At 42.7% G+C, this 22,101-nt stretch overlaps 1 protein-coding gene across 3 annotated transcripts in view; it reads right to left on the reverse strand.

The window, feature by feature from the left end:
• The window catches only part of RPN2 (ribophorin II), a 59,343-nt gene that overhangs the window by 34,934 nt on the left and 2,308 nt on the right, over window positions 1–22,101 (reverse strand). For all 3 annotated transcript variants that reach the window (XM_073880463.1, XM_025875746.2, XM_073880462.1), the window contains exons 2-6: window positions 18,863–19,056; window positions 7,757–7,852; window positions 7,020–7,195; window positions 2,567–2,642; window positions 1,444–1,578 (exon numbers count right to left, since the gene is read on the reverse strand). In XM_073880463.1, coding sequence (XP_073736564.1) covers window positions 1,444–1,578; window positions 2,567–2,642; window positions 7,020–7,195; window positions 7,757–7,852; window positions 18,863–19,056 — 677 coding nt within the window. The remainder of the gene's footprint in view (window positions 1–1,443; window positions 1,579–2,566; window positions 2,643–7,019; window positions 7,196–7,756; window positions 7,853–18,862; window positions 19,057–22,101) is intronic.

The following is a 22,101-nucleotide window of genomic DNA, read 5'->3' on the forward strand; positions in this document are numbered from 1 at the left end:
TTTTCTTTAATTGTACCAATTACATTTTTCCATCACTAGGCTGTTGACATGTTAAAATGGGTGACTGTTCACCAGAATGGTTATGTCAAAAGCAGTGACAGCAAAATTACTCCAGCCAAATACCTAGTTAGTAGAAGCTTGGGAATAAAGCAAGAAAAAGTTTAAGTTGTGTATGTAGAATATCACCAATTCATCTACTGTGCCGTGTATAGGCGATTTCCTAAATGATTTGTACTGTAAGACCCACATTCCTGCACTTCACCCATCATAGAAATTAAGAGAATATGGTATCTCCAGACCTTCTACACTTAGGGTGAACCAAAGACAACAGAAGAATGCTAATACATGAATAAATTATTAGGTCATATCCTCCAGAGAAAATATAAAATCAATTCAAATTACCCAAGACAGATCATTAATTACTATTTACTTGAAGAAACTCAGCACAGAACTCAAAATGTGTAAAAGAAATCAAAGTTCTAACTTGGAACCCAAATCTCTCCTCCTAAAATTAAAACAACAGCAGCTTGTATTTTAAATCCTTTAGCTCAAGGGTTGGTAACCTTCTCACGCACAAGGGATACAAAGAGGGTCCAACTCAAAGAGACTTCCCACACACATTTCAACCAAAGGTTCTTTCAGGTTAACAAGCTCCTCTTGAGGGGGAAAAAAAAACACAAAGAAGAGAAAAGAAAAAAAGAATTAACTCTTGATAGATGTCTGGTAGACACACATGCCTCTCAGAGAACTATGTCAATCAGTGAAGAATTAAGATTTAGCCATTGCCAAGGATGAGGTGGAAGGGAGAACAGGGTACTTCTCAAGAGGAGGAGGGTTTGCCTGAGCCACCAACGTGGAAATCACTCGAGACAAGCGGTAAGGAGTACTAGGAAGAAGAGAGAGGTGACACTAGTGTAATACATGTGGCCTTCTTGTCACCACCTCATGACGTACCCTCCCCCATTTAAAGCAAATGTAACAAGGCTGGAGGTCTACTACACGCAAGAAGGAGAGAGCCTGCAGCATGGGGAGACCTGGTTTAGGGACATCGCTACCACCTATTATCTGTGTGTCCCCCAACACATGTCGCACTGCCACTCTACAGAGCAACCAAGTCTGACTGAGCATATTACTCAGATTTCCTATGGCGATCAAATAAGCCACACAAAAGAATGCTTTATAAACTTTCAAGTGTTGTTAAGACAAAAATGATAAAACACTAAAATAATGCAAATGTGACACTTTGTTTACCTGTCCATTCCACAGACAACCAGTTTCTTGAGGATAGGCATTACATCTGTTTCTCATTTTCAATGCCTAACCCAAGACACTGCGTGACTACACCCCAAGCCTAACTCAACACCCCCTTTGAAAAAAAAGCTGTTCTTAGCAGATAAAGTCAACAACCCCTTTGGGGTTTCACGCCTGAGAATGGTTAGGTACCTCCTTAATGGATGGCTCAGTCCCCACGTGGTCCATGAGCTTGTAGGTGGCAGCCACAAATAAGGCTGTTGTTTCCAGTCCTTCTTCAAACTGGAGATATACACCTCCCAGTTCATCGAGGCGAGCAACAAGATCCTGTCACAACAAAATGGAAGCACGTTGGAAGTCAAGCAATAACAGAATGAGATATGCAAATCACCATCACCCCGTGCAGTTTTGAGAAATCTCACTCTAAATCTGGAGAACCCCTCAGACATTTAGTACTTTGTCAAATAAGATGCTGAGGCAGAAATAAAGTATACTTCAAAGGCATCCGAAGAGAACAGTGTCTTCCGCAGCCCTGGGAGCACTCCTTCCCTGACCCCTGGTACTCAAGCCCAAGCGCCGGAGTCAGGGCACTGAAGACACCAGGCTGCAGGGCACCCAGGAAGCATCCGGACACAGATGGATTCCACGGCCATCCATCTGGATACAACCTACAGAGCAGAGCATTTCTCTTTCTTGTTCAATGCTCTAAAGGATGGAGAGAGACATGCTCCTCTCCTGGGCAACATGATAAGGCAGTGAATGTGCCTGTGGGGCACCCAGTGAAGACACTTGGGTAGACTGCCTGACATCACGGACTATGTAGTCCATGAGAGCAGTCTCTGAGCAGCAGGAGGTCCCAGGCAAAGGAAAGGATCAAGTCATAATAAAAACACAGTGACCACTTGCTGAGCACTTATTATGTACCAGGTACTTTAAAACCTCACTTGTTCCTACAACACCATTTAAGGAATTGAGGCTCAGACATTAAATAATTTGTCTGAGATTACAAAGAAATAAGTAGCAGGAAAAAAATACCTGAATTTCAGGTTTGTTAGGCTCTAAAATCTGTGGACTATGAACCTATACCTACAAAAGGCTAGAAAAGTAATTTGTCGCCTAACTGATAGTGTAACTATCCTACCCTAACGAATATCCCCCAGGACATACTGCTCTGATACAAAGAATATAAGTGTGCTATGGATATGAAAAGAAATGTAACTGGGCAAAATAAGCCATGCATGTCTATCTGCAAGACTCTTCTAAAGGGTTTCAAAGACAGGAGCCGGGAAATTAATTTGGTGAAATAAATTCACACCTCAATCTCCTCCACGATGCTCCTCAAGTCAGCCTGCTGGGACAGGTGGGATGCCGTCTGCAGAGCCTGGACCGTTCTGGAAGATAAAGGGTAGAACCCCAGTGAATGTCAAGTCTCATCTCCTTTCATCTGCTCACTCCTTCCTATATTAGGACGCTTTTAGGAATATCCCTCTCCTGTTCTTTAGAAGTATAAGACAGCCTCAGCCATTAAAGAGCTTAATTACAATCCAGTTGGGAAAGGACGTTACAAAGATCCTAACAGCAGAAGGCAATCCAGGTAACATGACCTGAAGTGAGTACTGTGGGCACAGAGAAGGGACGGAGCACAACTTCACCCTCCTCTAGAAATCTGTTTTGTTCTTAGTGGCATCACATATAGAACACTGAGTAAGACTCACCTAGGTTTAGAAGAAAAAAGCTCTTCAGGAGAACAGAATGCAATTCAGCCCAGGGTATTTGGCATCCCCGTGTTGCACAATGCACCGTGCTAGGCAGAATTTAGCTGCCTATGAACTTTCTACTAGAGTGAGAAACTCTAGGACCAAAGAAGTATTATGGAATCTACATTTGTAGACTGTTGGGTAGAATTTGGAGCAACTTTTCTGAAACCAGATCCATGTGCTATGAACAGGAAGCTTTCAGTAAACACATGCTCACTGTTCAATACTTGTGCAATCCTCACGCTGCTGGGAGACCTGAAAGTCACTCACCCTTCAGACATTAAATAAGATAAAAAGAATTTGGTTCTGAAACCAGAATTTATTCTCCTTTTCTTTACCTACCATTTATTTCTAATTATAAAAGCACATATTTGTCAAAAATTCAAGCAATACATTTTTTTTATGATTTTATTTATTTATTTGACAGCAAGAGAGGGAATACAAGCAGGGGGAGTGGGAGAGGGAGAAGCAGGCTTCCCATGGAGCAGGGAGCCTGACGCGGGGCTCGATCCCAAGACCCTGGGATCATGACCTGAGCTGAAGGCAGACGCTTAACGACTGAGCCACCCAGGCACCCCTAAGCAATACATAATTAAAGAAGAAGGTTAAAATTCCTTTAACATCTACCCCTAAAAGATAATTGTTTTCTAACTTCCTAACTTAATAGCATAATGTATATGTCTTTCTGTATGAGTACATATAAACGTACTTCATGCTTAAGAACCATGACATAGTACTGTACTGCTTGGATGTACCACAATTTACTCACTGACTCTTCAGTTGATACACCTTTACGTTCTACTAGGTCATACAGTTCTGTTAACAGGCCTCATTCATAGCTCTCTCTATTTTTAAATTGAAATTTACATAAGAAAATTAACAATTTGAAAAATGAACAATTCAGTGATATGTAGTATATTATCTCACCACCTCTATGTAGTTCCAAAATGTTCCCATCAGTCCAAAAGAAAACCCTGTGGCCATTGAGTACCTTCTTCCCAGCTTAATGGGCACAGTCCCTGGAATCCCCAATCTGCATCTGTGTCTATGGATTTATCTACTCTGGATATCTCCTATAAATGGGATCATACACTATGCAACTTGTGTCTGGCTCCTTTCATTTTGCATCACGTTTTCAAGGCTCACTTATGTTGCGGTGTGTGTCAGTACCTCATTCTTTTTATGACTTGTTCATGTAGTTGCATCCACTGATGAATATTCTATAAGATAAACTTTGAGGGTAGAATGTGGTAGGTATGCGCACATACGATTTTTTTTATTAGATTCTATTCTCTTAGTGCAGATAACTTGGAAAATAGAAATGGTGCTTTTTCTGGGTGGAATGGAGAAAGCAGAGGACCCCTGGTGGTTAAGCAACGGCTGCTCAACCCCAGAATGGTCCCCTATTTCCCAAGAGGTGACGGGGCCTTTGTGTAAAACGCACCACTTGTCCATCAAGTCAACATGTTGGGGAGTGCAGAGAGAATCTGTCTACTTCCGTTGAGATCATAACCATTTAGATTCCCTCTGTGGAAAACTAATCCCATTAAGATGACAAGCTAGAAAACAGAGCAGTTACAGTTCATGGGCAGGGAAGCCCCAAGCATTCAAAGACTCCTAGGGGATGCTTGTTGTTAGAATGCACTAGAGAAAATGAAACCTGAACTTCCAAACAAGATAAAAATCCCACATCTGCCCGTGATAAATGCTGAGCCCAGAAAAGGCTGCTAAGATGCCCGAGAAAGAACTTTTCAATTAAGATATCATTTTTCTCTTTAGAACGAGTGAATGTCATGCTGGTAACAACTTCAGAAGTTTTTAAGAATGAAATTAATCCACTTAGCTTTTGAAAAGTTTTGTCACTGGCTTTAATTACTTACTCTCCAGTTGGCAGTTTCTTTCCCTCTGGAGTACTTTATTCAAACACTAAAAAGCTGATCTTGTCTCGCTAACATACAGCAGAGGCTTTAAAGAAATTGGGTTATGAGGGACCACAATGGCATCTTTTCAGATGGTTCATTCAAACCTAGAAATTTTTTTCTCCATTCTAGACAAGTTTATGAACATTCATATCCTAGAATAAATCCACTTAAATGTAGAAGGCCCATTTAGAAGTCCTAATTTATATCAGATTTCCTTAAACAGGGCAAGGGCAAGTTGGTAGTAATGTTATACAAGGCATCCTGCTAGTTTGATCTTCACAATAATCCTATGAGACAAATACCACTGTACCCGTTTTACACATGAATACACTGAGGTATAGAGGGACTAAATAGCTTGCTCGTGATCACAGAGGTATTAAGTAGAAGGGTCTGGATTTGAACACAGTTCTTTCTGATACCAAGCATGTGGCTCTTTCTACTGGCAAGCTTTCTTCAAGAGAATAGAAACATCAAAGTATAGTTTCAGCCTTTATTAACTCTTTGTGGGGCACCTACCATGCATCAAACTGTGTGACCACCACAAATAAAGAAGCTTACAATCTAATATAGAAATGACTACAGTACAACCAAGGAAGTAATCAGCTTCCTAAGAAAGGGACCTAGGAAGGAAGTGCTCTAGAGGAGGAGGAGCTTTTGTTGCATGCCCACTAAGACCCAGACACTGCATTAGATTCTTCTCATGCACTATCTCATTTAATCCTGACATTTGTTCTATGATGTAAGGATTATCGGTCTCCTTTTATAGATGAGGCTCGGGGAGGTCAGTAATGACCCCAAAGTCACACAGCAAGGAAGGAATAAGGCTGGTGTTCAAACCCAAGTCTAACTCCAAAATGGATATGGATATACTTTCTTTGCACTCTTTCTTGTTCTGGGATTTTGAGGAAGGAGACTTTTTTTTTTTTTTTTTTGCTTGGAGGGAAATGGAAAGATTCTGTTGTAGAAGGTGGCATCAGATTGAGGCACTGACAGTGATATCATGACATGAGACTACGGATCTCACTGGGGATCCTTGGAGATCTCCCCCAAGAGATTATGAGAGGAGATCAAAATAATGTGATCTAAAACTGAAGGACAGCAGTACTTGACTAGGCAAAGTGTATACATAACATCAGCCCCAGGAAAGATAGCCCCAAAGTCACTGATGACTGACCATGTGAAAATGAGTAGGGTGTAAGTGACAGAGAGAATGTAACTGACTATGAGCCCTGCCCTTAACAAAGCTTCCAGTTTAGAAACATTTTGATCTTACTTAGCCAAAACAAAACAACACCCCCCCCAAAAAACAACTCTGGGAAACTGAACTATTCTGCAACAGGGAATTGGTGTCACCAACCTATTGCTAAACAATTAACAGGAGGCTAGGCGCTCTACCCTCTTTCAGGGGTTGTAACTGAATGGGGGGGACACAAACAAAAAATATATATACCATTTTAAATGAGTTCCAGTGCTACAGAAAAAAAAACTACATATACTATCACTTTTAGTCAACGTCAAGTCAATTACAACATTTAAATTTATAACAAAGAGGAAAATTGCTCAGAGTTCCTTTCCTATAAGGTGCTTCTCCTTCACCTAAGCCTTTTGCAGAGTAGTAGAGTCCGACTGCTAGAATGCTCTCCCCTCGGAGCATGCATTTCTCCCACCAGATGCCGTCTCTCACAACCTCAAGGGATGCCGTAAGCCCTCCTCCAGTGCAGAGCCCCCACCACCAACAGCTCACTGTGCCCTGGCCAATGCTCAACAAATGCACGCGGCTCGCTGGACTCACTTTCCCTCGGTTATCTCCCAACCCTTGCTGCAGCCTCTCACCTCAAAAGCAATTCTGTCTTTATGGGGCAGTGTGTTTATGTTCAGACTTAGTGTCGTGAGGAACACGGTGTCCAAGTGAGCCCATCAGGACAGGGACCTTGCCTGCCTCAGTTGAATACTGCGGCTGCAGCGCCCGGAGGAGCACACAGCACAGAGCAGGTGCCCAGAAAAGATTTGCTGAACCAGTGGATGAACCCTCTTCAGGACAGTCTCTGCCACCGAAGAAGCCAGAGAAGCACTCGACACAATGACTTACGCTAACACAGTCTCCTCCTTGCTGAGGCGAGCGCTAAGGGCACCGAGTGCTTCTTGGGAAGCCAAGGGAAGGCCAAAGCCACTGAGGGCGGCCACGGCGTGGTAGATCTGGGTTACGGATGAGTCTTCGCTGACAGCTGCCAGGAGCAGATCTTTGGTCTCATTTGAAACAGAAATCTAAGAAAGGATTGGCAGACACAGAGTTTTAGAACAGGTGCTGGCAGTGGGTGGCCAACAACATGCAGAGCAACCACCAAAGTCACACCACCCGGCGGCGCACCATCGTTGCCGCTCAGCTCCTCAGACACCAGAATTCAGTGTCTGTAGGAATGCAGCACAACGCTTTTGAAAAGATTCTGGCAAGTCACGTGTCTGCTTATATGGCTCCCCTATGTTCAATAAAATGGATTTCCAGCAATCTGGTATGAGGGGCATTCTTCCTTTACTTTGAACATTTTTAAACGTTAAAGGGAGATGGAAAGAAAAAATCAAGGCTTCCCAGAAGAGAGGCAACTATAGGAAAAAGTTATTTAAAAGCCACGAAAAGTGAAAACTCAGGGGGAAAAAATAAACTCCATTTTCTTAAGAAAAATAAAATCATAAGAATGGAATTTCCACCCACACTAATGGATTCTCATTGTTTAAAAAAAAAAAAATTAATCTGACACAACCCTCCCTCTTTAAAAAAAACACATTTTATAGTTCAAAAGTAAATATAAATGTAGAAGTTAGACTCACCTCACACCCTGAGAGGGCCTGGCTGGACTGGGCAGCATAGAAAAGGGAGTCCACATTGCCTGGATCAAGGTTTGACTTAATGAAGGTGCACGCTTTCTAAATAGGGGTGGAAAGTCAGTGATAAGTGGTGATATACACAGAGACTGGGAAAGTATACATGCTTTTTGATGACAAAATTCTAAGCAATCTATGATGGCTTAAAGTATGAGCTATACAAGATTTCACGTTTTAAGTAGGTATTTTCCTTAGAACACTGTATTACACAAAATTGCTGAGTTCATGCCAAGAGCAACAAATCTCAAGTACTTTAGTCCTTCTGAACCCTAGAAAAAAAGGAAAGAAACCGCTTCCATTGACCACCTGCTCTGGCCATAACCTGTGCTGTTTATGATGCTCTTCCTCTTAATGAACATCTAAGGACCCTGTGGTAGATAATTATCATTCCCATTTAACAGAAAAAGAAACTGAGGCTTGGAGTCGTAAGTTACCTGGTAAAAGTGACAAAGCTAAGTGTCTCCTCTGATTCTAACTGTACTGGAGTCTCCACTTAGATGTCTCCAAAGCTAAGTCAGGTTCAGCACATCTAAAATGAACTTGAAACCTCCTGTTCCTTCACCTGGACTTTCTAGCTCGTGTATATGCATCACCACATACCCAACTACCTGAAGCAGAAACCTAGGAATCATTCTTGACTTTTCCCTTACCCTACAGGACTAGTGAACTTATCTCCCTTCTCGTTTTCCAAACCCAATCGCCATCCTCTGGCTTCTCTCATTGCCTTATTTCAGGCACTTGCCATTTCTACCTAGATTGTTATAATCATCTCCTAACTGGTCTCAAGCCACGTAGTCCATTCTGCATACTGAATGCTCAAGATGATCTTTAGAAAATACAAATGCAACCACGTATCAGAACCCTTGGGTAGTTCCTTACTATCCTCAGAACAAGATTCCAAGTTTCTGATACAGCATAAAATGCCCTCATGACTGACATTCACTTTCAGTGCCAGCTTCATCACCACACCACCTCCAACTCCCAAATCTTACCCTCCATCACACTCTGGCGACCCAAAGACACTCTGATCTCGCCTTGGTATGTATGTGACCCTGCTATTCCCGCCGCTGGGAGCACCTGTCCTTTGTTCCTCCTGTCTGCCAAACCAGATCCTAGCTTCAGCTCTGCTCAGGTGTCACCTCTTCCAAAAAACCTTCACTGACATTCATCCCAAGTTAGGCCAGGTGCCTTCCCCCCAGAGTGCTCCCCTAAAGCACTTACCATACGGTACTAACTACCACCCTCCATGACCAGTTACCTAAGAGCAAAGACTTGGGATGAACCCCAATCACAGGGCCTGCCACAAAGCAGGCACATTATAAAATCCATACTATTCTTATTGTATCAAACTCCAAGAAATATTATTTAATAGTTCTAGCACTAAATGTTTTGATTGAGGTAACATAAAAGTCACCTATTCATAATTAAATGGCAATCAAATAGTTAAAAGTGGGTGCTTCTGAGGAGCAGGACAGAGTGTAGGGCAAGGTGGGCCACATAACAGGTTGCTGCTTTCCACTAACAGCTGTGCTGTATTATCTGATGCTTTACCGTGTGCATGTGCTACTTTAACCAAAAATCTATTTTTTAATCTTATGAATAAAATTTAAATAGCAGTCTCAAAACAAATGAGTTTCAACCAGAAGTTTGAAAGAAACCAAAGAAAGAAATACTTCACACTGCACAAATTAGGGATCTGAAGAGAACAATCTAGTTAAGGAATCCTTCAGCAGAGTGTAGGCAAGCTTAAGACACGTGCTTTGTCGCCATCTGGTGCTTTAACGGTAGAACAACAGCATCTGAGACCCCTAAACAAGGATGATGGTCATTGCTGCCATGATGTGTCAACACTGTTCTAAGTGCTTGATGTGCATTTCTCACTATGCATTAGGTTCTCCTATTATCTTACGTTTACAGACAAGAAAACTGAGGCATCAGAGAGGCAAAGTTACTTATCCAAGGTCACTCAGCTCTTAATGGAGGAGCTAGAATTCACACCCAGGCAGCCTGAGCTGTACCACCTCTGATTTGTCCTGGAAGAAAACCAGCAACATGCCAATTCTAATTCTTTGCCCAGACAAATCAAGGTAAACAGTACGAGCAGTCAGTGGCCTCAAAGCTCCCAGTGTCAACTAGGTTTTAACAGCAGCAGCAGCAGTGAGAGAAAAACCCAGGAGACACACCCTGGATGCTCAGTAAGCCCACCCACTGCTGAGGCCTCAGCTGGCTACTTCCAGCAGTTTCTAACTCTGACTTCAGCTGTCCTTATTCCAGACTCATCTTCCCAACTGAAGCCTGCAAATCACCCCCTAAATGTCCATTCCCTATCTGCTCCTCTCCAACTTTCTGAGCCCTCTATTAATGCTCCAATTATCTAAACATCCTCCTGAGCGAAGAACATCAGTGCTTTTCTCAACCCATTCTTCCCTACAGTTCCCCGAACAGAATCAGGAGTCAAGAAAAGACAGCTAAATCTCTTTCATCTGCCCTTACCTCTCCCTTATTTCGTCCATCAACGTCTCCCAACTACTCTTAACCCCTCTCACACCACACTCTGTAATCTCGCCAGACTTTTGTTGCCTTGTTGTGCTATGGAGGCATACCCAGGCAAGAGCCCCCGCACCAGATCCTTTGTAACCGGGCCCACCTTTCTCGTATGCATGTCTTACCACACTTCCCCCCATGCCTCTGCTCCAGCTGCCCTGGACAACCCACCCACTGCCCCCAACACCCAACAAGCACCTTTAAGCCTCCAGGCTTCGTACAGGCTCTTCTCTCCGTCGGGAAGCCCATCCACCTTGTCAGTTCAACTTCTCCCTCTCAACTGGTAACTCCTGACATATTAACAAAACTCAAGACTTCTTTAAGATTTTTATTTATTTATTTGACAGAAAGAAAGAGAGAAAGAGAGAACAAGCAGGGGGAGCGGCAGGCAGAGGGAGAAGCAGGCCCCCGGCTGAGCAGGGAGCCTGACATGGGACTCAATCCCAGGACCCCGGGATCATGACCAGAGCTGAAGGCAGACACTCAACCGATTGAGCTACCCAGACGTCCCTTCAAGACTTCTTTTAAAATAAACTTTCCTTGATCCTTCTACCTACACCCCCCCCCCCCCGATCTGCTACCTTCTTTCTCTTTCTACCAGCAAATCTCCAATCAGAAAAGCCAAAGCATACTTCCCAGTACTCCCTCCCTCAACACTGGACAGAACTGGTCACTTCCCCATTCTGAAATATTCCCTCCCTCCCCTTCGAGGATTCCCCTGCACTCTCCTGGCTCTTCTACTCTCAGCTGCTCCTTAAAGTTTCATCCTCTTCTACCTGATCATTCAACAGTGGAGTTTTTCAACTCCTTGGCCCACTTCTCATCCATCCTTTCTCTCCCTAGGCAATCTCATTCATGCCCACAGCTTCATCCAGAACCTCTATGCAGGCAGTCTCAGATTTGTACCCCCAGCCCAGACTTCTCTCAATGGTCACTTACATGACTCAAAGGCACTTCAAGCTCAACATGTTTAAGACCAAATTCATGGTCTTGCCCACACAAACCTAATTCTCTTTCCGTGTTCCCGTCTTACAAAATGGCCCAACCATCCACCTGTGCAGAAGTTGGAAGTCTGGGTGTTATCTTTTGCACCCTTTCTGCCTTCAGTCCTGCCCCATATTCCCCTGACAAAGTCTGTCCTCTACAGAACAGGAGAGAAGGCTTTCCAAAATGAAAATGGATCCTGATACTTGCTGCTTAAAATCAACGGCTCTTTAGAGAAAAAGCAAACATTTTCCTGTGGCTACCAAGGCACTGAGACTTAGCCACTACCTTCCCCTCAGGCTCCACTCCTCTCTCTCCCATTATCCGGAGCTCCACATGTGGCCTCCTCTCAGTCTCTCAAATGTAACCTACTCCCTGCCTGCACAGGACTCTTGCACCTGCCATTCCCCCTGCCTGAAGTTCCTTCCCTCCCCAGTCTTCCAGTTAACTTCTACTTTCCCTTTAGAATTCAGATCAATCATCCCTTCCTTCACTTAGTAAACAGCGACTGAGTGCCTACCATATGCCAAGTGCTACTCTAGGCACTGGAGATGCACAACAAATAAAATGAACAAAGTCCCTGCGCTCAAGGAGCTGTAATTTAGGGGGCTACAGAGTGAGATTTAAGCTCAGAGATTTCCTTGGGAAAGCCATCCCTGACCAAGTCAAAGTTCCCTATTTATAACAGCATATATCTCACCGTCATAAAACTTACCATTGTTACAAATATTCATATATCTACTTGATTATATGACCAATGCCTATCTCCACTATTAGAGTATACATTCCAAGAAGGCAGAGGCTCTCTCTCACTGTTCAATACTGAATCCCCAGAGCCTAGCACATAGCAGAAACTCACTAAGTAGCTGCTGAATGACTAAATTGTGCAGCAGCCCGTACAGATAGCAATCCCCCTGTACAAGGTCGGGGCTTATAGTAAGCTTTCCCAGCAGACAGGGTGAGCAAGCTGCTCCCTCTACTGGACTCTCACACTACCTGTGTCTGGGACCTTCCATACACTAGGAGTCCCTTTGCACTCAGCACCTGGTCTCGCTATCATGGTTCCTGTCTTTGACTAGATAATGAGCTGTTGTCTTCTCTGCACTTAGCATAATGCCTGGCACATAGCAGATGCTGCGTAAATAAATTACTGCCCGAAGGAATGTCTGACTGCTCTCCCCAGCAATCAGGTGAGTATCTGGCCCTCAGCAAGCGCTCAGTACTTGTTGAACGGTACAAATATACCAACCTTCATAAGTGCTCACCATGTACCAGACAGTGAACTAAGCACTTTATACTTTATCATCTCATTTAATCCCCATAACAACCCTGTAAGATAGTTATCACCATCCCCTTTTACAGATAGGGAAAGTGTATGATTCACAACCTGTATACACTGCCTAATGTTCACTGATTTCAGTCACTCGAATACTACATCACAATTTTGCCATAGTATATATCCTATTTACTTCATATTTTCAGTATAATGAATACAAAACTCCCACCACTGTTCTTAAATCTTATAGAAAGCTAAGCAATAATATCCATAAAATCATCATTCTCAGGTACCTATGGTTTTTAAATATACATGTACTGCACCTATTAAAATGAAAGATGTTCACTCTTCATAACACCTAAAATCAACTCATTCCACACTCTGCTGTTCTAGAACTGCTTTCTATTCTCAACTTCTTAGTAAGCCCCATTCCTCTTGGTTTTGCTGCTAAAATCCCTGTGACAAAATAACCAAAATCTCCCCTAAGGATCTATCCCTGAGAGCAATCAGTTCAATGCATCTAGCAGGACCGAAGGAGTTCTCTCTGCTCAGCTGAAAGCAACAATAATGGAGCAGGACACGTATCACCACATGGAAGTAGCAGTAATGGAGACTGTCGTCAACGGATTTATTTAGTGTGCACAACCAATAAGGCAATTCAATAGCCTGAAACTTGCATTCAACTCCCTTCCTTCCATTGTTGATAACGCACACATTACACAATCACCACAGCACCCTCCATAAGCGACTCGAAGAGTGAAGTGTGTGAATAACCCATTTGTTTTCTGATCAACAGGCACATTTGAGAGCTTCCATTTCTAATAAGCTAACGTTTACAATTCATTCAACATTACTTGTTGCACAACCTGTGTGTATTAGACATCAAGCAACGGGGATGACAGTGGAGAAAAAATGTCGATCAATGTACATGAACCCAACTACTATATAATAGAGCTAGGAGCTAATACTTAGTACGTACTCACCACATGCCAGCACCATGCTAACTTCCCTCGCATCACCTGCAAGCTATTATTATTATTATTATCTCCATCTTACAGATGAGAAAACAGATTCTGAAAGGTTCAGTAAAGCTGCACAGGTCACTCGGCTGTAGAGCTCTGAAGTCAAGATCTTGAAACCAAGCAGTCTGACTCTAGAGTCTATTTTATAAACATAAAGCCATAGCTGGCCCAACCATGCAATTACCCCCAATCACACTGCACTGCAGCTGTCTGGAGAGCTTCAGCCTGTATCTTCAGCCCTGACCAACGACCCTTCAAACTCAGGACATCAGCAGGGAACACCTCAAGGAGTATGTGTTCAACCTAAATCCAGGAAACACCTCAAGGAGTATGTGTTCAACCTAAATCCAGGAAAACACCTCAAGGAGTATGTGTGCAGGACATCAGCAGGGAACACCTCAAGGAGTATGTGTTCAACCTAAATCCAGTATGTGGAACTCCCAATCATGAGACAGAGAAAAAGGCACTGCTCTAGCTAACGTGAGAGTGGCTCACTCCTCCATGATCCCCCCTAGACTGAATCCCAGAGTTCCACAGAAGTTTGAAAATGACCAGTAGAAACCGCTCTCCTGCATTCAAATCCACCAAAATTCAACCTTAACCTAATATTCCAATTTTATCTCCTATACCTCACAATACAAAACCTCTACGAGTCAAGACTGCTCCACTCTGTCTCCCAGTTTGCTCTCTCTCATCCCCAGGCGTCCCCCCTCTACAGACAGTGCAGCCTTCTGTACACTGCAGTATCTGCACCAGGCATTGTCTGAACTCACCTGAATAGATTATAAATAGAAGCAAAACTTTTTAAATATTGATGATGATAATAATAATTACCACTTGAAGGGCCTTTTGTGGACCAATCACTTACTTGGCATAATATGATTTCACTTTATCTTTACAATGATCCAGTGAGGAAGGCATCATAACTCCCCTTTTATAGAGAGGTGGAACCAGAATCAAAAACTTGGGCAAGGGGCACCTGGGTGGTTCAGTTGGTTAAGCGTCTGCCTTCTGCTCAGGTCATGATTCCAGGGACCTGGGATCGAGCCCCATATCAGGCTCCCCGCTAAGCAGGGAGTCTGCTTCTCCCTCTTCCTATGACCCTCCCCCCGACTCGTGCTCTCTCTCTCTCTCTCGCTAGCTCACTCGCTCTGCACTCTTTCTCCCCAATAAATAAATAAAATATTAAAAAAAAACAAAAACAAAAAAAACCTGGGCTAACTAGCGCTGATGCCTACACTCTTTCTTTGGAGAAAAACTAATTTGACTAAGGAGGTACATTCACCTACAGGATTTATAACAGGGCAAACACAAGGAAAAGTCTGTTTCCTTAAAACAGTCATGAATAGGAAAGAAATGCTAGGAAGAAACAAGAGACAGCTGTCAGGAAGAAACCTGAGTAAGTATGGACCTCATACAGCAGGGATTAACAAACTTTTTGCAAAGGACCACAGAGTAAATATTTTAGGCTTTTTGGGCCAGACAGTCTCTTTAGTAACTACTCAACTCTATTGCTAAAGTGCAAAAGCAGCCACAGTCAATATATAAATGAGTGGGTGTGGCTGTGTTCCAATAAAACTTTATTTACAAAAAACAGGCTTCAAGCTGGATTTGACTCTGGGGGCCATAGTTCGTCAACAGTTCTGCCATATGGTATTAAGATGATGGCTGGCAGACATCAGCCAAATTGTTTAATCTCTCTGAGCTTCCATTTCCTTCTCTATTACAGGATAATATTTCTGACCACTTAGAATTAAGACAATTAACTCAAGATAATATATCCACTGTACCCAGCATATACAAGGCATTCAATAAATCAATTACAATTACTGATGCTAGTCTGGAGCAGGAAATGTAAAAATAAGCCTAAGACATCAGAAACTGTCAGACTGCTGAATCACATAAAAACGAACAAAAAACACACAAAGACATTCTGAGCATCAAAAAGAATAACAACTGTTATTGCATGTCAACTATACTTCAAAAAAGAAAAAGAAAAAAAAAAAAAGAATAACAACCACCATGGATTGCAAAACATTAACTGGGACTACCAGTTCTGGCCATGGCAGAATTAAAGGTATTGAACTTACCCTCCTGCCATAAATAACTGTAGAACTGAAAAAATATATGAAGTTGAGACACTGGACAACAGACAGTATAAGGCTGTGATACTTAAAAGAAAGTAAAAAGTGTGAAAATGATACCACAAATGAGGGAGTTTAAATAGAAATATGTTGTTATAAGGTTCTTTCACTATTCGTGACATAGCAAAATAATAATTCAAAGTAGACTGTGATAAGTTCAAATGCATATTACAATCTCTAGAGCAACTACTAAAAAAAATAAGTAGAGCTAAAAAACCAACAGAAGAGATCAAATGGAATAATCAAAATTTTATTCAATCTAAGACAGGAAAGAAGGAAGGAAAAAATAGCTAGACAAGTAAAAAACAAATATACAAGATGGTAAACTTAAACCCAACAGTATAGTTACATTAAATATAAACTGACTAAACTCCCCAACTAAAAGACAGAGATTGTCAGACTGGATTAAAACAACAACAACAGGGCGCCTGGGTGGCTCAGCTGGTTAAGCGACTGCCTTCGGCTCAGGTCATGATCCTGGAGTCCCGGGATCAAGTCCCATGTCGGGCTCCCTGCTCGGCGGGGAGTCTGCTTCTCCCTCTGACCCTCTCCCCTCTCATGCTCTCTCTCTATCTCATTCTATCTCTCAAATAAATAAATAAAATCTTAGAAAACAAAAACAACAACAACAAAAAAAAAGTCCCTACCATATACTGTTTACAAGAGATAGGTTAATCTGACAATACCCAAATCCACTGATGCAACTTTATCATAACTAAAAGTGAAACAACCAGATATTATGCACGAATGACAGGAAGTATATAGCACCACCTATGAAATATTTCTGCCAAGAAAACTGACCTGAATATAATTAAGCCTCAAGAGCTAACTATCTGCTTATAGGAATAAAAAATAGAGGAAGTAGAGCACCTGGGTGTGTCTCAGTTGTTAACCGTCTGCCTTCGGCTCAGGTCATGATCCCAGGGTCCTGGGATCGAGCCCCACATTGGGCTCCCTGCTCAGCAGGAAGCCTGCTTCTCCCTCTCCCACTGCCCCTGCTGTGTTCCCTCTCTCGCTGTGTTTCTCTCTGTCAAATAAATAAATAAAATCTTAAAAAAAAAAAAAGATAGGAATTATGTTCAAAAACAGCATGAGGGAGCGCCTGGGTGGCTCAGTTGGCTAGGTGTCTGTCTTCAGCTCAGGTCATGATCCCAGGGTCCTGGGATGAGCGCCACACTGGGCTCCCTGCTCAGCGGGGAGTCTGCTTCTCCCTCTCCCTCTGCCCCTCCCCCCAGCTGATGCTCTTTCTCTCTCTCTCTCTTTCAAATAAATTTTTAAAAACCTTAAAAAAAAAAAAAAACACAAACAAACAGCATGAAGATGCTATTAATCAAAGGCAAAATGTGGAAACTTCTCCAGGATAAGTGATCTGGCTTGTTCTACAAATAAAAGGTACTGGGGGAGGGGAAGACGGAAACTGTTATAGATGAAAAGGATCTTTAAAAGCAGAGTTCTCCGACTGGTAGCAGAAGAGGTCAGAGATTTGAAGAGTAAGAACTTAACATGTCATTACTGATTTAAATGGGGAGGGGATAACATAAGAAAAAATGTGGGTGGCCTTGAGGAACAGAGAGCAGCCTTTGGCTGATAGCCCACAAGAAAATGGAGATCTCAGACTTACAACCACAAGGAACTACATGCATTCTGTTAACCATCTGGAGGAGAGACTGAGCAGATTCTTCCCCAGAACCTGCAGATAAGAGCCCAGCCTGGCCAACACCATCATTTTGACCTTCTGAGACACTAACTAGAGAGCCCTGCCAAGCCTGCCTGGACTTCTGACCACAGAACTGTCAGCTAATAAATGAGTGCCATTTTAAATAACTAAATGTGTGGTCATTTGTTATGCAGCCATAGAAAACTAATACACAGGAGCACCTGGGTGGCTCAGTCAGTTAAGTGGCCAACTCCTGATTTTGGCTCAGGTTGTGATCTCAGGGTCGTGAGACTGAGCCATGCGACAGGCTCTGCGCTTAGTGGGAGTCTACTTGAGATTCTCTCCCTCTGCCCCTTCCCCAACTCGAGTTCTCTTTCTCTAAAATAAATAAATAAATCTTTAAAAAAAAGAAAACTAATACACAAGGCTTATATGACAAACGTGGTCTTAACCTCTTTGCCCTAGCTGTCCAGGCTGCTGTAATGAATAAAATGTAAATTTACGGGGCGCCTGGGTGGCTCAGTCGTTAAGCGTCTGCCTTCAGCTCAGGTCATGGTCCCAGGGTCCTGGGATCGAGCCCCGCATCGGGCTGCCTGCTCCGTGGGAAGCCTGCTTCTCCCTCTCCCACTCCCCCTGCTTGTGTTCCCTCTCTTGTTATGTCTCTCTCTCTCAAATAAATAAATAAAATCTTTAAAATAAATAAAATAAAATAAAATGTAAACTCACTTAAGACTGAACATTTTCCCAGGCAGCACCTGGGTGGCTTAGTCGGTTAAAGTGTCTGCCTTCAGCTCAGGTCATGATCCTACGGTCCTGGGATCGAGCCCCACATCCCAGGGAGCCTGCTTCTCCCTCCCCCTCTGCCCTTCCTCCCTGCTTTTGTGCGCTCACACTCTTTCTCTCTCAAATAAATAGATAAAATCGCTAAAAAAAAAAAAAAAAAAAAAAAAGAAGAAGAAAAGACTGAACCTCTTCCTAAATCCAGGAAGTTTTAGTTGTAATGCATTTTCCTCAACAAAGGTCCAAAAAGTATATCAAAAGTGCCTGATGCAGTGACTGGCAGTGTTTAATAAAAATGAATGCCCCCATCTTAAACTCTTTTATTTGTCACACATATAGGGCACTTAAGAAGTACATGTGGTACTATACAGTCTCACTCAGAACTAGAGCAATAGTTTCTAGAGGCAAAATTTAAGCTTAAAAATAAAAAGTAAAGTTTCTAAAACTTGCTCTTCTTTATATTCTACTAAAACACCTGGCATGGTCCTAAACATACATTAGGCATTAAAAGAAAAAAAATCTGTCAGACTGAAGAAAGTATTTATTATATTGGATTAGCCTTGGTCATCCTCAAAGGAGCAAGAGTTCTGAAGTACACACGAGGAACACAGTTAAGGGATGAGGCCAAGACAAAAGTAGCCTTACCTTTACATCTGGCACCTGGGCACCAAGGCTGCTGAGTCCCACGATGGAGTAGAAAGCAGATTCCAAACTTGTGAAAGGGCGGTCCAGTGAGGCTTTCAGTCTCTCAACATCCGGCTTGGTGAGGTAGTGAGTGGGCGTCAGAGCCTGGGTGCTGGCTATGATTGTCAGGGCCAACAGGAAGACAGTGCTTGAACCTTGGGGGGAAATGACTATTAAATACGATTCAAACAATTCCCAAGTTCTATATACAGTGCCAATGATGGTGTGCACCAAGGTCTGGGAACCAAATCATGTAAGGGGGAGGGAACTGGGAGAAGTCCTAGGAAAGTGGTGGGCACTGTCTTCATCCATCTGAAAGACTGTCCTCCCAGTAGCCTCTGTGTTGCTAAAGCACAGGACCCATCATGCCATTCCCATTCCAAGTACGTTTGTAACTCCTATGCCTCTAACACAGGCCCAATCCTGAATCCTCACCATGGCCTCGCCTGCCTCTCACCAGATCTCTTCCCTCATTCTTCTTTCCATCTGTGGCTCTCTGGACCCCTCTCTGTTCCTTTAACAAGTCATGTTCTACCCTACCCAGTACTTTTTCATGCTTTCCCTTACTTCAACTTTTTTTTATTCTCCGATTTCAGTTCAAGTATCTCTTCCTCAAGAAGTCTCCCCAACTGCCCTTCCTCAGGTTAGGTCCCCAGTACTATAAAACACTGAAGAATGTGACCTCTGAGGCCAGGTTTAAATCCTAGATTTGCCCACGTGCCCAGGTGGCTCAGTCAGTCAGTGAAGTGTCAACTCTTGGTTTTGAATCAGGTCATGATCTCAAGGCTGTGAGACTGAGCCCCCCCGTCACATTCTGCACTGGATATGGAACCTGCTTGGGATTCTCTCTCTCCCTCTCCCTCTGCCCCTCCCCTGCTTGTGCACTCTCTAATAAATACATACATACATACTTTGAAAATAAGTAAATAAATAAATCCTAGTTCTGCCATTTATTAGCAATATGGTTGTGGCACTTACAATGTAGCCAGTCCGTCCTCAGTTTCCTCAAGTGTAAAGTGGGATAATAACAGTACTGACCTCAGGAGTGTAATGAGGATTACATGAGCTAACATAGAAAGATCTTATAACAGTGGCTTATAACACGAGCTACATAAATCTTCACTACTTCTATTACCATCACTATTGTTATTGCTGTGTCCATGCATATAGCAACCTGCACTTCTTCTACGTAGTCTCTTTCACAATTAATAGGGTAATGTCTGATTCCTCTGCTAAACTATAAACTCCATGAGGATAGACAGTTTCTTCTGACATCCCAGTATTTCCAAGTACTAAACACTGCTTGGCAGGTATTAGTACTGAATTAATATCTGCTAAATAAATGAAAAATTAATCCTTGTCTATTATGCTCCAGGAGACAGGAAGCAGTTATGAGTGGTCCATTCTATGGGCTGCTTTATGAATCGACTGCCATATAATTAACAGAACAGTATCCACCACCCCCCGCCCCACCACCAGCTTATCCATACTCTTCACCGTTTCAGTTACCCATGTTCAACCATGGTCCAGTATTGTCGGGTCAGTAGTAGCCTAATGCTACATCACAATGCCTATGTCAGTCACCTTCATCTCATCATGCAGACATTTTATCACGTAAGCATCTGTATCAAGAAGGGTGAGTACAGGGGCGCCTGGGTGGCTCAGATGGTTAAGCGTCTGCCTTCGGCCCAGGTCATGATCCCAGGGTCCTGGGATCGAGCCCCACATCGGGCTCCTGGCTCAGTGGGGAGCCTGCTTCTCCCTCTCCCTCTGCCTCTCTCCCTGCTCGTGCTCTCTCTCTCTCTCTCTCTGTATCTCTTTGTCTCAAATGAATAAATAAAAAAAATCTTTAAAAAAAAAAAAAAAAAGAAGGGTGAGTACAGTACAAGATATTTTGAGAGACCACATTCACATGACTTTTGTTACAGTATATTGTTAATAATTGTTTTTATTGTTATCATTGTTAATCTTTCTGTGCCTAATTTATAAATTAAATTTTATCATAGGTATGCATGTATAGAAAAAAACACAGTATATATAAGGGTTCAGTACTATCTGCAGTTTTAGGCATCCACTGGGGATCTTGGATAGTAAGCCCTGCAGATAAGGGAGCTCTACTGTAATCACAAGGCTAACGGTAGTAGTCCTAAATCCTCTGCCCATAGTGTCAAATTTAGTTTGAACTAGAATCCCTTAAGAAAGGCATTATTAGGGGGCTCCTGGCTGGCTCAGTCAGTGGAGCCTGCGACTCTTCATCTTGGGGTGTGAATTCAAGCCCCACAAGGGGCAGAGAGATTACTTTAAAAAAAAAAAAGCATCATTATATCTATTTTACAAGTAAGAAAAGTGAGAATGAGAGTACCTTGCAGACGATCTTGGATTCACTCAAATCTAACAGTTTACACTCCGCTATTTTGGGGGGATTGTTGTAGAAACAATGCCTATATTAGCGGTAACTCAGAATTGTTCTTCTACGAGTGCTAGTTCTATTTAAATCCTTCTTTGTGTGTTAAATAATCTAAAGAATGTGGAAGTTCTTTTTAAAACACTAGAAAGGGGGGCACCTGGGTGGCTCAGTCGGTTGAGTGTCTGCCTTCAGGTCAGGTCATGATCCCAGGGTCCTGGGATCGAGCCCTGCATTGGGCTCCCTGCTCAGCGGGAAGCCTGCTTCTCCCTCTCCCACTCCCCCTGCTTGTGTTCCCTCTCTCGCTGTGTCTCTGTCAAATAAATAAAGAAAATCTTTTAAAAATAAATAAATAAATAAACAAAACACTATAGTGTTTATAGGGATCTATAGTGTGGAGTATTCAATTATAAAATATTTATTGAATGCTTACCAAGCACTATTTTTGGTATTAAAAATAAAGCAGGAAACAGAATTAAAAAAAAAACAAAAACCCAAACCTCATAAAGCCTACATTCTAGTCAGAAAAGAAAGATATCACACAACACAATTAAGAAACATTATTTATGGGGCGTCTGGGTGGCTCGGTCAGTTAGGCATCTGCCTTCAGCTCAGGTCATGATCTTGAGGTCCTGGGATCAAGCCCTGCATCGGGCTCCCTGTTCAGCAGGGGCCTGCTTCTCCCCTCTCCCTCTGCCCCTCATCCTCCTCATGCTATCTCTCTCGTGCTCTCAAATAAATAAAATCTTAGAAAGAAAGAAAGAAAGAAAGAAAGAAAGAAAGAAAGAAAGAAAGA

Source organism: Callorhinus ursinus, unplaced genomic scaffold (assembly GCF_003265705.2).
Source record: "Callorhinus ursinus isolate GAN/ISIS: 27379988/994484 unplaced genomic scaffold, GSC_fseal_2.0 scaffold38, whole genome shotgun sequence".
Taxonomy (NCBI): domain Eukaryota; kingdom Metazoa; phylum Chordata; class Mammalia; order Carnivora; family Otariidae; genus Callorhinus; species Callorhinus ursinus.